Source organism: Yamadazyma tenuis, chromosome 2 (genome assembly GCF_029203305.1).
Source record: "Yamadazyma tenuis chromosome 2, complete sequence".
Taxonomy (NCBI): Eukaryota; Fungi; Ascomycota; class Pichiomycetes; order Serinales; family Debaryomycetaceae; genus Yamadazyma; species Yamadazyma tenuis.
Genome location: NC_089462.1, coordinates 326857 through 340566, shown reverse-complemented (window position 1 = coordinate 340566; position 13710 = coordinate 326857). Strand labels below are relative to the sequence as shown.

General features: G+C 47.6%; 7 protein-coding genes across 7 annotated transcripts; 3 read left to right on the top strand and 4 right to left on the bottom strand. All coding sequences in view use genetic code 12, as the record gives it.

Annotated features, from left to right (window-relative positions):
* Positions 1 to 1617: 1617 nt before the first annotated feature.
* Positions 1618 to 4260, top strand: PSN45_001429 (uncharacterized protein; the record flags this gene model as incomplete). Its single annotated transcript, XM_006689927.2, has 1 exon — positions 1618 to 4260. One exon carries the CDS (start codon positions 1618 to 1620, stop codon positions 4258 to 4260), a length of 2643 nt encoding a protein of 880 aa, XP_006689990.1.
* Positions 4261 to 4423: 163 nt separating this feature from the next.
* On the top strand, positions 4424 to 4837 carry PSN45_001428 (uncharacterized protein; the record flags this gene model as incomplete). Its single annotated transcript, XM_006689929.2, has 1 exon — positions 4424 to 4837. The coding sequence occupies one exon, from the start codon at positions 4424 to 4426 to the stop codon at positions 4835 to 4837; it is 414 nt and encodes a 137-aa protein (XP_006689992.1).
* Positions 4838 to 5078: 241 nt separating this feature from the next.
* CDC55 (protein phosphatase 2A regulatory subunit cdc55) lies at positions 5079 to 6617 on the bottom strand (the record flags this gene model as incomplete). The annotated part of the gene is made up of 1 exon (XM_006689930.1): positions 5079 to 6617. The coding sequence occupies one exon, from the start codon at positions 6615 to 6617 to the stop codon at positions 5079 to 5081; it is 1539 nt and encodes a 512-aa protein (XP_006689993.1).
* Positions 6618 to 7442: 825 nt separating this feature from the next.
* RPS26A (40S ribosomal protein S26) lies at positions 7443 to 8070 on the bottom strand (the record flags this gene model as incomplete). Its single annotated transcript, XM_066157658.1, has 2 exons — positions 7443 to 7802; positions 8053 to 8070. 2 exons carry the CDS (start codon positions 8068 to 8070, stop codon positions 7443 to 7445), a joined length of 378 nt encoding a protein of 125 aa, XP_066013755.1.
* Positions 8071 to 8391: 321 nt separating this feature from the next.
* Positions 8392 to 8868, top strand: COX4 (Cytochrome c oxidase subunit 4; the record flags this gene model as incomplete). The annotated part of the gene is made up of 1 exon (XM_006689933.2): positions 8392 to 8868. The coding sequence occupies one exon, from the start codon at positions 8392 to 8394 to the stop codon at positions 8866 to 8868; it is 477 nt and encodes a 158-aa protein (XP_006689996.1).
* A 76-nt stretch (positions 8869 to 8944) lies between these two features.
* On the bottom strand, positions 8945 to 10477 carry PSN45_001424 (uncharacterized protein; the record flags this gene model as incomplete). The annotated part of the gene is made up of 1 exon (XM_066157657.1): positions 8945 to 10477. One exon carries the CDS (start codon positions 10475 to 10477, stop codon positions 8945 to 8947), a length of 1533 nt encoding a protein of 510 aa, XP_066013754.1.
* A 378-nt stretch (positions 10478 to 10855) lies between these two features.
* Positions 10856 to 13363, bottom strand: PSN45_001423 (uncharacterized protein; the record flags this gene model as incomplete). The annotated part of the gene is made up of 2 exons (XM_066157656.1): positions 10856 to 11516; positions 11922 to 13363. 2 exons carry the CDS (start codon positions 13361 to 13363, stop codon positions 10856 to 10858), a joined length of 2103 nt encoding a protein of 700 aa, XP_066013753.1.
* Between the last annotated feature and the right edge of the window lie 347 nt (positions 13364 to 13710).

Sequence of the window (13710 nt, the reverse complement as noted above, 5' to 3'; positions counted from 1 at the left end):
CACTGGGTGCCACCGGGGTTGTTTATTGACCGCGATGAGAGATTCTGGAAGGAGGGGGTTGGGTTACAACTATAGAACTTCCAGGGAACTTACAGAAACTTAACTAGTTATTAAAGACCTCCTTAACAGACATCCAGAGACGCCTGACGCAACTCCAAGGCGTGTACTTCTATTTGATTTCAGGAAAAGCGAACAATGCGGCACGGTTCGTGTACACACTAGCGAGGCAGGAATACCAAAACAGGCTTTTCACTTATCGCTAAGGCTCAAGGCAACCTACTACGTCTTGTCAACGTCAATGTCCAACTCCCGGTACAAAATTCCTTCCACCCCCATTGGAAGCGCTCCGTAAAACCTTACCAGCGGATTTGTGTGCCCCGTAGCATCCCCGACGTTATTTCCAGTAAACGAAAACATCGACGACGATCCTCCGTACATCACGTCTGTCTCGACTCCCACCCGATTACACGTCACGACGGCGGTACGGCGTGGCGGTAGGCTATTATGGGGGTGGCCCATAAATGGGAAGAATCGAAGAATGTGGTAGTCGACAGTGGACATGTCTGCCAACCGCGGCACGTACTGGTCAGGGGGGGCAAATATCAGGTCTGTCAGGTCCAGTTCCTGGACATCAATAACCGGTAGTACTTTGGCATTTTGTAATGCCACCTGTCTTGATGCGCGGTTCCGAGTGCTCGCAAAATCCAACAGTGGCAGGTGAGGGGACAACCAGGCCATGGGGCAAACTACCAACTGGGCGTGCTGGCGGTAACACGCCAACGAAAACTCAAAGGCGTTAAACGGAGCCTCGAATTTGTAGGGGTTGAGGTCCATGCAAATGCCAAACTGCATTCTGGCAGTTGGGAGGCCTGGCAGGGGATCGGAGGTTGGAGATGTGTAGTACGACTTGTCGAGAATCACGTCGACGGCACTAAAACCAGGTCCTTCGCTGCAGCCCCATACCTCGTCCGTTTCGTAGAGGAAGGCTTTGTGGTGGGTGTGGAGGAGGGAGCCAGAGGGGGAGATGAGTTTACAGGAGTTGTAGATGGGGGTGGGAGCTGAGGCGCAGGTGGTAGGATTGGCATTAGAACTGGCCAACTCAGCCACTCCCACCACCGTAAAACATCCCCATTCCCGACTCAATCCCCGTGCAAAATCAACCACCCTCGGACTATCAGCCCTGTCAAGATACAGGCTAATCCCCTCACGAGACCCGAAATTATACCCAGTAAGCGCCATCTCTGGCAACACTATCATATCAACCTCAAGCAGCTTCGGTAGCTGCGCGAGAAGTGAAATAATCTTCCTCTTATTAACTTCAATCTCTCCAAGTACCGAGTTCAACTGAACACTAGCCACGCGGAACTTCATCTCACTTAAGGTACCTATTACGTGAATCTCGTATAGACTTCGATCGAATGTGTCAAGGAGATCCTCCTGTGTCGGTGAATCCGCACCCGGTTACTTCGCCTGGTTCGCGCGCGCAACCGTACATACTGACACACTGCAAGCCCTGTCACAATTGAAAACTTATAAAACTATCATTTCCAACCACCTTTCATTTGTGTCTTCCATCTGTCTTCTTATCCGGAACCTTTTTAGAATTTTTGGCTGAAGATGTTCAGACGCAGTCGATACTCGATCTTTCTAGCGTTTTTGATCGTGATCCATATTTTCATCATAGCCTACATAAACGATGTGCTGGTCGAACTGATGGTACCCAAGGTACTCTCCACCGCTGCCGCCAAGCCGGTGTCACTCCACCAGCGGGTGTTGAATCGCTTTGAAAATGACGTTTTGGTACCTTTCCGCAACAGCCGTCTCAAACCCACCGATCCTATGGCCAAACTCATACCACACTTGGACAGAAACCACCGCCCAGGGGCTACCGCCGTGCAGGTGCCAGAGGCATACATGGAAGAGCCAGGCCCTCCCGTGGCCGCCTATGATCCCCGGATCACCTTTGCTACCATCCTCAAGCACTTGGTGGACCTGCTCGCGGCTGGCGGTGACACTCCCACCACCCCCGCCGCCGGCCTCGCCCTGCTCCAGGACCTCTCGGTACCATTTTTTCACTGGGCCGACTACGCCAATCTCCTGATTTTACATCAATATCAGGTGTCACCCGTGGCCCAGAAACCCACCTGTCAGGCTCTCACCACCACCACCAACAACAAGCTTCGTGACAAGAGACTCGAGATCTTTGAGGTGGAAACCTTCTGTGTGGACGATGCCGCCCTCCAGACGTTTATCGACAACGAGTATATTCCAACGTGGACTCGCCACCGGGCCCAGCAGATCCAGGACCTTGGCCCGCAGTACCTGGCGGGGCTCCACGTCCACCGCTACGGCGGCCGAAGCACCAAGGATAACAAGATTTTGCACTCCAAACTGTTTCTCCACGATTTCATGCCCACGCCTTACCTGATGGTATTGCTTCTCCCGGTCGATACCAACAACGTGGGTGGCGACGGCCAATTGGCCAACGCTCTCCAGGTGGGTGTCAACCAGGAACCCAACGGATGGAAGCGGTTGGTCGATACAAACCTGTTTAGGCAATTGGGATCCGCTGATGGTGATGCCAGCATCGATGTGCACTCACAATTGCAGCAATTGATTCGCCTCCTCGATACCAACCCTGGCTACCAGGAAGTCAAACACAACAACTCGCAGATACCATACCAGAAACCATTAGCCCACGAGATGTTTGTGGACCCCACACAAGACATTTATGATGCCATGTCCGTCTCCGACACCGAACTCAACATCCACGACTGGCACTACCGCCATGCGTTGCACACATCGTTGACATCTCCATACCCGTTCAAATACTTTTTCGAGGCCAAGATGTTGAAGAAGGACCGCAACTGGGAGTTGGGTGGGCACTATGACTGGAGGTTTTTTGGTGGCATCATCAATTATACCGACAGACAGGGCCCGGTGCTCCACTCGTTGATCAACGGGTGGTTCCGCTTTGTTAACTCCTACAAGATCAACACATGGATTGCCCACGGATCGTTGCTCAGCTGGTTCTGGAACGGTGTCACCTTTCCGTGGGACATTGACTTTGACGTGCAGATGCCCATCACCGAGTTGCATACCGTGTGCCGTCGGTTCAACCAGTCGTTGGTGATGGACTTGGGTCTTCAGGACCAGGTGCTGGAGGTGCGCTACGGCCGGTTTTTCCTTGACTGCGGTACCTTTATTGGCACCCGTAACAATATGAACGGCCACAACAATATCGATGCGCGGTTTATTGATGTAGATACCGGCCTCTACATTGATATTACCGGCTTGGCCTTGACCGATACGCCTGCTCCTCGCCGGTATGACCAGATGCTTCCCGAGCACATGCGTCGGACCTCCGGTGACCATTCTATCGGCGAGAAAACCCGAAATGAGTACTTGCAAGTTTACAACTGCAAAAATAAGCATTTCTTATCATTGAACTCCATAAGCCCGTTGCGGCTCACGGCCTTCGAAGGCCAGTTAAACTATATCCCTAATGACTACCGAACCATTCTTATTAATGAGTATAAGCAGCTGGGAATTGAGGCCAGAAAGTTCAAAACCCACTCATTTTTGCCGAAACTCGAGCTCTGGGACCTCACCAAGGACCTCATAAAATTCGTGAAAGCAAAGTATCCAGGGCGCACATCACTTCGAAAGTACAGGGCCGGCACTCCGGCCGGTAATATGGCCTCCAAGGCAGTTATAGATGAAGAGTTCTCCAGTGACACCGATTACTTACTGTATCTCTGGTCCAAACCGGACGCTCTTTTCGAGTACTTGGTGATCAACGATGTGACCGACCTCCACCGCCAGGAAATGGACTTGTATACGACTGGCCACTCCACCAAGCCTATGTTCTTTGACGGAGACCTTCTCACTAAGCGTACCAGTCCTTTACGTCACGATTTATTTAACTTTGAGCAGTTATTTGGTGGCTACCGGTTCCAGCACAGCTTGCAAGCAGTCCAACAGGTGGTGGAAGCTGCGACTTCCAAGACAGTTAATAATGACGACCTGGTAGATGAGCAATCGGAATCGGAGTCGGAATCGGAGTCGGAAGTTCTTCCAAAACCGGTGGTAGATGCCATCGAGGAGTTGGATCTTACTAAAGAAGAAGGTACAGTAGTGGAGGTGAAGGTGGTGGAAGAGGCACCTCCGGTGGGAGATCCGGTGGTGGAAGCACAAACAGATGAGCATCTCTCCGACCCGAATCAGAAACGACCATTCTCCCATGACTCCAGTACTTAGGTTATATGTATATAGATGTGGGGGCGGACACGCCCTCGACCCCAATACACGTGAGACGACAAGAGTTTTCGTGCGCCTCCCAAGAAATCATACCAATGAAAAGGCGCTCAATGCTCAGGCCATTTGTGCGACAAGCAGAAAAAAACTACACAACTATCACTCAATGCTTTCGAAATTAGCACAACGTCAGTTCGTTAGATTCTCCTCGCACGGCCCTACCACCGCCTCCAAGCTCCTCAACGAGCCAGCCTTCCATCCTTCCAAGGTCAGCAAGGCCGCCGGTGAAGCCTTCAAAAAGGCCTCCCAGGAAAAAATGCACCACTCGGTGGGAATCACCAAGTTATGGAAAAGAATAACCTACTTCGTGGCCTTCCCTGCCTTGCTTCTTACCGCCATTCCCGTGGGAAATATCGAGTTGAAGCATGCGGAGCACAGAGAGCATTTGAGACACTTGAGTGATGATGAGTGGCCAACTCAGTACGATTACCAGAACATCAGAGCTAAGAAGTTCTTCTGGGGAGACGGAGACAAGACCTTGTTCTGGAACTCGGATGTTAACAGAAACATCGAGGCCTAGTATGCATAGTATATGGATAATAAATGTAAGAAAGGAAGATTGTAGAGTCTGACAGGGTTTTGGGAGGGGCAGAGAGAGACAGAAAGCCTGAGAGACAGACAAGCAGAGTACCAATCATTTATGATGATTATATATTTATCACCTACAATGCACCTACCACCTTCAACCTTCAATTCGCTTCTACTCTTGTCTACACCTTATCGCTTCAATGTGTATTAGACGCATTACAATGCCATTATCGTTAAAGAGTCGAGAAGATGAACAAGTTGTTCGTAGCCGCAATCGCAACAGAATTCTCCCTAGGATGCCATGATAAGTGAAGTATGCTCTTCTTAAAGTCAATGTTATCAAAGTCATTGCTGAGATCACTACCATTGGTCATCATTCTCCGTCTCATCATCCCGTTGTTGGACCCCATCTTCTTGGTCTTAAACGCAGACTTATCGGCTTGCAAAACAATCTCTTCCTGTTGATCGTCATCAAGATGACTACTGGTAGGACTTTCAGGGAACCCACCATCGGCAGCCGGCGATTGTGGCTCCTCATCGTCATCTTCTTCATCTTCTTCGTCGTCGTCCCCCTCTTCGTCGTCGTCTTCGTCGTCTTCAGGCTCGCCAACCGTTCTACCTCTTTTCTTCATTTTGATTGGCTTCATCGATCCATACGAAGAATCTCCATTGATCAGGTTGGGATAAATCATGAAATTGTTGTTATAAGAACCAGTCATTATAGATTTGTTATCAGGGCCAAATTGCACTTCGAACTTGTCGAATATTGCATCATTTTCATAGGTATCACACAACCGGTCTCTCAAATGCTCATGCACATTAATGGTCTTGATGGGCTTCAGCTCCATCGCCAAATCCCAGATCTTCACGGTCATGTAGTCACGGGACACAATGTACCGCCCGTCGTGACTGAACTTCACATCACTTATGGAGCTGGTGATCTCGGTGAAGAAGTTGTGCGACGCCGGGTCCAAGTACTCCTCAAAGATCTTGGAATGGCTGTCACACAACGAGTTGGACCGCATGTCGTTCAACTTGATGGTACCCTTGGACGAAGAGTACATGAACAAATTACAGTGGCTGGGATGGAACTCGGCACTCGTTATCACCTCCGTCAACTCTTCCATATTGGAGGGCTTTATGTCAACAATGTTGAAGCTCTGGTCACTGATCCCCAAGTTCCACAAGTTGATTCTCAAGTCATCACTGGATATATAAGTCTCTTGATCGGAGTTGACAGAAATCGAGTTGATGTGGTAAGCATGGGCATTCGAGTAGATTTTCTTGGGCTGGGCCGAAATCAACTTATCGTGAACCGTCATCTTGGGCAACTTCAAGCTGGACAAATTCAAGCCTGACGCCGGTAAATGGTCGGCTCCATTCAAGTTGTTCTGGTAGAGCAATTTGACATTTCTTTCCATGATCTTCCACAATTTGATGGTTTTGTCATTCGTGGACAACAAGTACAACGAGTCGTTATAACTCTTGATCCACTTGATCTTATTGATTTTCTCCTCAATTTCCAACGACTTCAAGTAATCAAATTCTGCGTCGTGGCTTTGAAACTCGGTGAAGAACTTGTATTCACAATTACTATTTTTGCTGTGGTTTCTCTCAAACAAAACCACCCGGCCACCTTTGTCACCGGTGGCCAAGAAGTTACCGTCGTGATTGAATTCCACCGTCGAGATCACATCTGCTTCTGTTAAGTTTTCAATATCGCCCTTGTCTCCAAAGCACTGGGAGAACTTCCAAGTTTCGTTTACGGTCATGATGCAGGGGATGAAAACTTATTCAATGCAATATGGGGATGGTTGGGGAAGGAGATCGAGCAATTGGATTGACAGGAGATTGGGTGTATGGGTCTAGCGGTTAAGTCAGGTTATACGTTAGCCGGGACCAATTGACTTGAACAAAAGGAAAAATAGGTTCAAATCGAAGGCTGCAAGCGGGTTACAACACACGTATAGACGAGGGTGCGTGTGGGTACGGGTTGAAGTAAGTTGTGGTATTGACTCAAATCCAAGATGAACTTTCCTTGATCCTCAATTGATATGTCCCTTTGTAAAAAACTTCGAAAGGGCGAACACTAGGATCGCAAAGACAGAACGGGCAGGTCGTGCGCGGGAAAACGGCGCTCAGGTCTGGCGGTCGCTGGCGCGTGCTGGGGCGAGAGGTGGCGGTGCGCTGGGGAGAGCTGTGGCGGTAGCCTTTTTTTTGTATCTTTACGAGACTAGGACGATGGGATTAGTTCAAAGCCTGTGATGGCTTAGGGCACAAAGAAGTGTCCATTGGTGAAAATGGGGCCAATTCGGTGATTTTGTGAAAATGTGATTGTTTTACTTTTCATGAGAACTCGACAACCATGAAATAGGAAGGAACAGTCAGTTACACCCGTGCAATGAGACCCATGCCAGTACTGTGGATGTATGGGTCAGAACATCATGATACCTCAAGGACTTCCAATAGTATAGGTGTAAAGACCAGACCATCATAATGCACACAAGTTCCCTGGGCATGTCTCTTCTCATATTCCTCCTACGCTGTTTTATAATAATATTTATTATCGAATGATAAAACTATACAGATCATTAAGTTTAAACTTTCTTAGCAGCATCTTGTGGGCTAACCTTTCTGTCAGTGTTGAATCTCTTTCTTTGAGGAGGAGTTCTGATTCTTCTGTCAGTTCTGGATCTAACTCTGACAATTCTGGCGTGAATAGCACAAGAGACACAGTAGTGCAATTTGTTGTATAACTTTGGCAAAGCGTATTCCTGGTAAACAGAAGCTTCAGACAAGTCTCTAATAGCAGCGGCTTCAACCATGTTTCTGATAGTGACTCTCTTGATAGCCTTGTCCTTTGGAACACAGGCGGCACAGTTCAAACATCTGACTGGCTTGACGTGTCCTCTACCTTTCTTATTTCTACCGTTGGAAGCTCTCTTCTTAGCCATTTTCTAGAGGAAAGTTAGTATTTATCAATTGGATGTGAGGAACATGAGTCGACATCAAGGGTGACAGGAAGGGAATTTTGGGACTTTTCCGGAGGCGGAAAGCTGGCACCACGTTGGAATAGGGTGTTAGGTCCCATATATTGGGAGTTATCAACTCATATAGTTCTCATGGTGCAGTTGAATATTAACATACTGTTTAGTTTTAATGAAAAAATTATAAAGTATCTCTGAAAATTTTTAAAACCTATTCGACTTGGAGGCCCGCGAGCATGGTGTGCACACAGACCCCCATCCCAATTTGGACCGGCAGCAGTCACAGGCGCGACAGGCGCGGGATGGACGCTTACCCTGATGGGGCGCACGTGAGTGCGCGCCCTTTCGCACCAATCAACACACCTCAATTAATGGCCTGAGCATTGGCTGATTTTCACAACAGAAGGCAAGTGATAAAGAACACCATTCTTTGTTTTCCAATACACTTACCGGTATAAAACGTACGTTATCCACGTCATACAGCCACACAGATTCAACGTGTGTCCCTGAAGCAATCCCCACTCCCCATTCCATCATCGTTTACTAACTTGTCTCCCAGATGTTTTCTCGTGCCATCAAACAATCTTTTGCTTCTCTTCCAAGAGCAAGAACCTTGACCTCGTCCGCCAGAGTCTTTTCCGCCCCCGTCAAGACCAACACCCCCACCGCCAAAACCTTGGCTGATGTCACCGGTCCTGACTCCTCTTTAATTGGTCCTGGTGCTACCCCAGGTACTATTCCAACCGATTGGGACCAATCCACTGGTGCTGAAAGATTCGAACTTTTGGGTAAGATGGAAGGTGTGGATGTGTTCGACATGGAAAACCCCATTTTCGAAGGATCTGGTACCATGCAAGACCCTTACCTCGTACCTACTTATGTGGGCTACAGATATGTTGGATGTATGGGAAAAAAAGGAGAAGAACACAAGCCTTATTGGTTGAAGGTCACTGCCGACGAGCCTGCCAGATGCTGGCACTCGGGAGTGGTGTTTTTGGCCAAGTATGTCGGTAGCCCCGAACACGCTCACCATTAGGACTTTGGTATAATTCTATTCTTTATTAGTCTATTTGCATCAGTAAATACAAAAATTGTGTTATGTAAAATGGCCTCTAGTTCACCCGGATAAAACATCCTTGGATGAAGCCTAACGTGGTGATGATTCCTAACCCCCACCATCCAAGGCCAGCCACGTTACATGCTTGACCCACTGTCATTAAGCGTCCGGTGAAGAGTGGACTTATACAAGCAGCTAGTGACGCGGCCGAAATCGCCGCCCCGTTAACAATACCTCTATACTCCTTCTTGGCATTGGAGTTGATCAGAACCATGGCCAACGTCATCAACGAACTAGCCACCATCACCCTAATAAACACAAAAGCGTAGAGAAATTGGTCGGCATACTTGGTGGTCAAGTCTCCGTCCAACTGCTGGGGCAAGAACAACAACACGTACGGTAAAATTGCAAATAACAACGGGAAAATCCCTAAGGCCACTAGAAAAACGGTGTTTCTGTTGAATTTGCGGTCAATTGTGGGAAACACCAAAAGTACCATGAACATGCCAAAAAAACCAGAACTAGAAAGCAAGTCTCCCGCGCGCTTGGGGGTGTACCCCAAACCACCCTTCAAGTGAAGCGGGAACTGAGACACCCGTGCACCCGTGTCGGTGTACGCTGGAGGGTATGATACGAAAATGGGTAGGAATTCGTCGAAAGCGGTGAAATGCGACTGCATTATAAAGTATGCTAATATAGGGTTTAAAACCTTGGGTGTAAGGATCAGTCTCCACTCGAACGGTTCGAGATCCGTCTCGAGGTCTGCCAGTTGACCGGACTCGGCCAGCTTGACCAAGAAAATGGTGTTTTCGTCTTCCGCGTCCTCCACAAACTCCGACTGACTTTGCACAGAACCGATTCCAAGGCCACGGAGGAAACTCGTACTGGCGTTGATACCATAGTCCTGGTGGTGCTGCAACGTGGGGTGGGTTTCTTTTAGGCAAAAATAGGTGATGGCTGCTTCGGCCACCAAAATGGCTGCAATTACCATATTAGGCAATGCGTATGGGTAGTGCCAATTGAGGTTCCCCCAGAACAGTAATGGGGCCGTGTCGGGGCGGAAGGGATGTGAGAGCTTTCCACCAATGTACGGGCCAAACACAGCCCCGACATTCCATGAAACCGGCATAGATAAGAAAGCAAGACCCTGATGGTGCTTTTTTGGGGCAATTTCGCTAATAACTGAACGAGATACTCCTGAATTCCCGTTCAACAGGCCCATAATGCATCTGGCCGTGAAAGCCATTGCGAAGCTCGAAGAAAACCCGAGCAAAAGCACCGCCAACAGCGAACCAAGAAGACCTATGATTATGACAATTTTGCGCCCGTAGATATCAGCTAGTTTTCCCCATACAATTGCAGTGCTGAACTGGCCAAAGGCAAACACCGCCGCAAGGTACCCGGCGTAAGTGGAGATTTCTGCTTCTGACTTGGCGACACCAAAGTCTCTGATCATATAAAATGCATATGGAAATAAGGAGGTGAATGCAATAGGTTCGGCAAGTTTGATAAACGAAATCACCAAGATTTGCACCAATGGGAACCCTTTGATCTGGGCCTCGAAGGTGAGACTGGGCAGTTGTGACATAGGTGGGGTTTGCAGAAGTATCAATCAAAAATACACGAAAAAACACGAAAACGGTGTTCTTTTAAGTCCCTGTCTTATCGCAAAGATAAGCGAGTAGATCTCGGCTCGGAAAAATGAGCGGGGGTGCAGTGAACAATAAGCTTGGAAAGCCGCAAGTTTGAAAACGAACAGAGCAAAAGAGTTACGACCACACACTGGAGCCATATGCGGGTGGAGGTGAGTGGATTGTATGGGTGATATATATTATGTGGATATGGTGAATTTTACAAAGCTCACGCAAAGAAAATGGCTGCAACACTAGTTCAAGATTTATTTGATACCAACGATGCATTCATACCCATTTTGCACTAGCTGCTTCTGGAGACAACACCCATGAGACTAATCAGGGAGTTTGTACTTCTGGGGCCACGAAATTTCACCACTGGCAGATAACTTTTGACCATCTTGGCTCATCCTTTCATCAATGCTGATGTCTAATCTTGTTAATTCCGACTCTATACCACCCAACCCCCCAGAAATATCATTCGTTTTCACGGTATTCAAGTCGTCAAGCAAGCTTCCAATGTACTTGATAAATGAACCAGTGTCCGGTAACTTATAAGTAGATTCAAAAAGGATTGGCTCGAGTTGAGTCAAGATGTTACGCTTTCTCTCTTCTCCCTCCCCATACGCTAAGATCACATACAGCAGACAAAGAGCCTTCATCTGTTGGGGGGTAAGCAGGTCAAGTGAGATGATATTTTGTGGATTGGGCATTTGAAGCTTTAATCCACCATCGTACATGGGGAACCTAAAATTCCAATTGGGTTCTTTTGTCTTGTTGAACAAACGGTCAGCAAACAGTTGGACTTCCAAGATCATCGCTAGGTCAATACCTATAAGTTCTAAGTGAGCTTTTATTCCTGATCTCGCATTGGGTCCCATACGTTTAATATGATTTAGAATATCTTCAGGAGCTTGGCTCTGCTTGACAGGAGAAGAAACGTACACGAGCTTGGTCTGTCTGGCACCTACTTGAGCTCTAGTGTTGTTGGTACTTCTGGTTTGTTTAGTGCTCCTCATATTTGAGATTCAGATTTTTGTGTTAATTTTCCCAGGTTCGGAACCTGAGGGTGGTACAAACACCAAGATGTTTATTTATCAAGAAAAGAAGACAGCGGAACAAAGACAGAAGTAGATGTGTGATTAATACTCATAATACTTGTATTGGTCTAGAAGATAAAGGACAGATGCTGGCAGTGTCCACTTTGATTCCCATCACTGAGATTTGCAGCCATTAGGTTTAATTGAGCACACTGTTAACTTTTGAATACATTATACATAAATTCCTCCCTACGCAACTTGGATGAAACATCCCTGGACAAATCCCGCTACGGTGATGAGGCCTAATGCCCACCATCCAAGCCCTGCCATCTCAAAACGTTGTCCTAAGGTCATTAAGTACCCAGTGATAATAGGACTCACACACGAGGCAAGTGATGCAGCCGAGATCGTGGCCCCGTTAACAATACCTCTATACTCCTTCTTGGCATTGGAGTTGATCAGAACCATGGCCAACGTCATCAACGAACTAGCCACCATCACCCTGAAAAATACAAAAGCGTAGAGAAACCGGTCGGCATACTTGGTTGTAAAACTGTCATCCAAGTGTTTAGGCAAAAACAACAACACGTACGGTAACACCAAGAAAAGGAAGGGGAAAATCCCCAATGCCACTCTGAAATTTGTGTTTTTGCTGAACTTACGGTCAAGCCATGGGAACACCAAAAGCACCATAAACATGCCAAAAAAACCAGAACTCGAAAGCAAATCACCTGCTCGTTTGGGGGTGTATCCCAATCCTCCTTGTAAATGCAAAGGAAACTGAGACACCCTTGTGCCAGAAGCATCATAGGCTGGAGCATAGGATACAAAAATTGGTAAAAACTGCTCGTACGCCGTGTAGTGAGACTGCATTACAAAGTAAGCCAAAAGTGGATTCAACACTTTCGGAGTAAGAACATTCTTCCACAGGAATGGCTCGGCCGGTTCTGTTTCCACCGCGGTTGGAACTCCGTCTTCTAGCACGTTGACCGTCTCCGATGACTTTGACTTTACTAAAAGAAGGGTCTCCTCATCTTCCACCACTTCGATTTCACCCAACTCTTGCCCAATGAGCCCGAGTCCACGAAGAAGTCTCTTCGTTCTGTTGATGCCCGGGTCGTCATGGTACTGTAATGTAGGATGAGTTTCCTTCAAGCAGAAATAAGTTATCAAAGCCTCTACTATCAAAATGGCTGCAATTACCATATTAGGCAATGCGTATGGGTAGTCCCAATTAAGTCTTCCCCATGCCAGCAGTGGTGGTGTGTCAGGACGGAAGGGATGAGACAAGGTACCTCCGATCAAGGGCCCAAAAACCCCTCCGATGTTCCACGCCACTGGCATAGACAAAAATGCAAGACCTTGATGGTGCTTATGTGGGGCAATTTCACCGATAACTGAACGAGATACTCCTGAGTTCCCATTTAAAAGACCCAGCAATCCACGGGCCAAAAAGGCCATCCAGAAATTGCTTGAAAATCCAAGCAAAAGAATTGAAAACAGTGAACCAAGAAGTCCTAGTATAAGCACGATCTTCCTTCCATACACATCAGCAAACTTCCCCCACACAATTGCCGAGGTAAATTGGCCAAAGGCAAACACCGCCGCAAGGTACCCGGCGTAAGTGGAGATTTCTGCTTCTGACTTGGCGACACCAAAGTCCCTGATCATATAAAATGCATATGGGAATATGGAGGTGAATGCAATAGGCTCCGCAAGCTTGATAAACGAAATCACCAAGATTTGCACCAACGGAAAGCCCTTGATCTGGTCTTTGAACGTGAGATTGGTATGCTCTGTCATGGTTTATGGATGGCGATGTTCGAAGTGGATGTGGGGGACTTTATGTATTTCCTCCAAATTGTGTTTCCGGGTTGATCATCTGCCTTGGTCCGGTTTGGGAACTGATTTAGTGGGGGTGCCGATCTTCAAAACTTCTGTACGTCAATAGAATTACTTGCACCGCGTAAGGTGGTAGTAAACGGACCCCCAAGAGACATATCCAAGGGTGAACCATACCAAATGCTTGGTATTGATTTGTAAGGCCCATTAAACAAACTAGTCACGTTGTTTAAGCGACTTCAATAGGACCCTGAAAAATCGCACCTCCACCACCACCACACGGGCAGACAATCGGAGCGAGATAAACC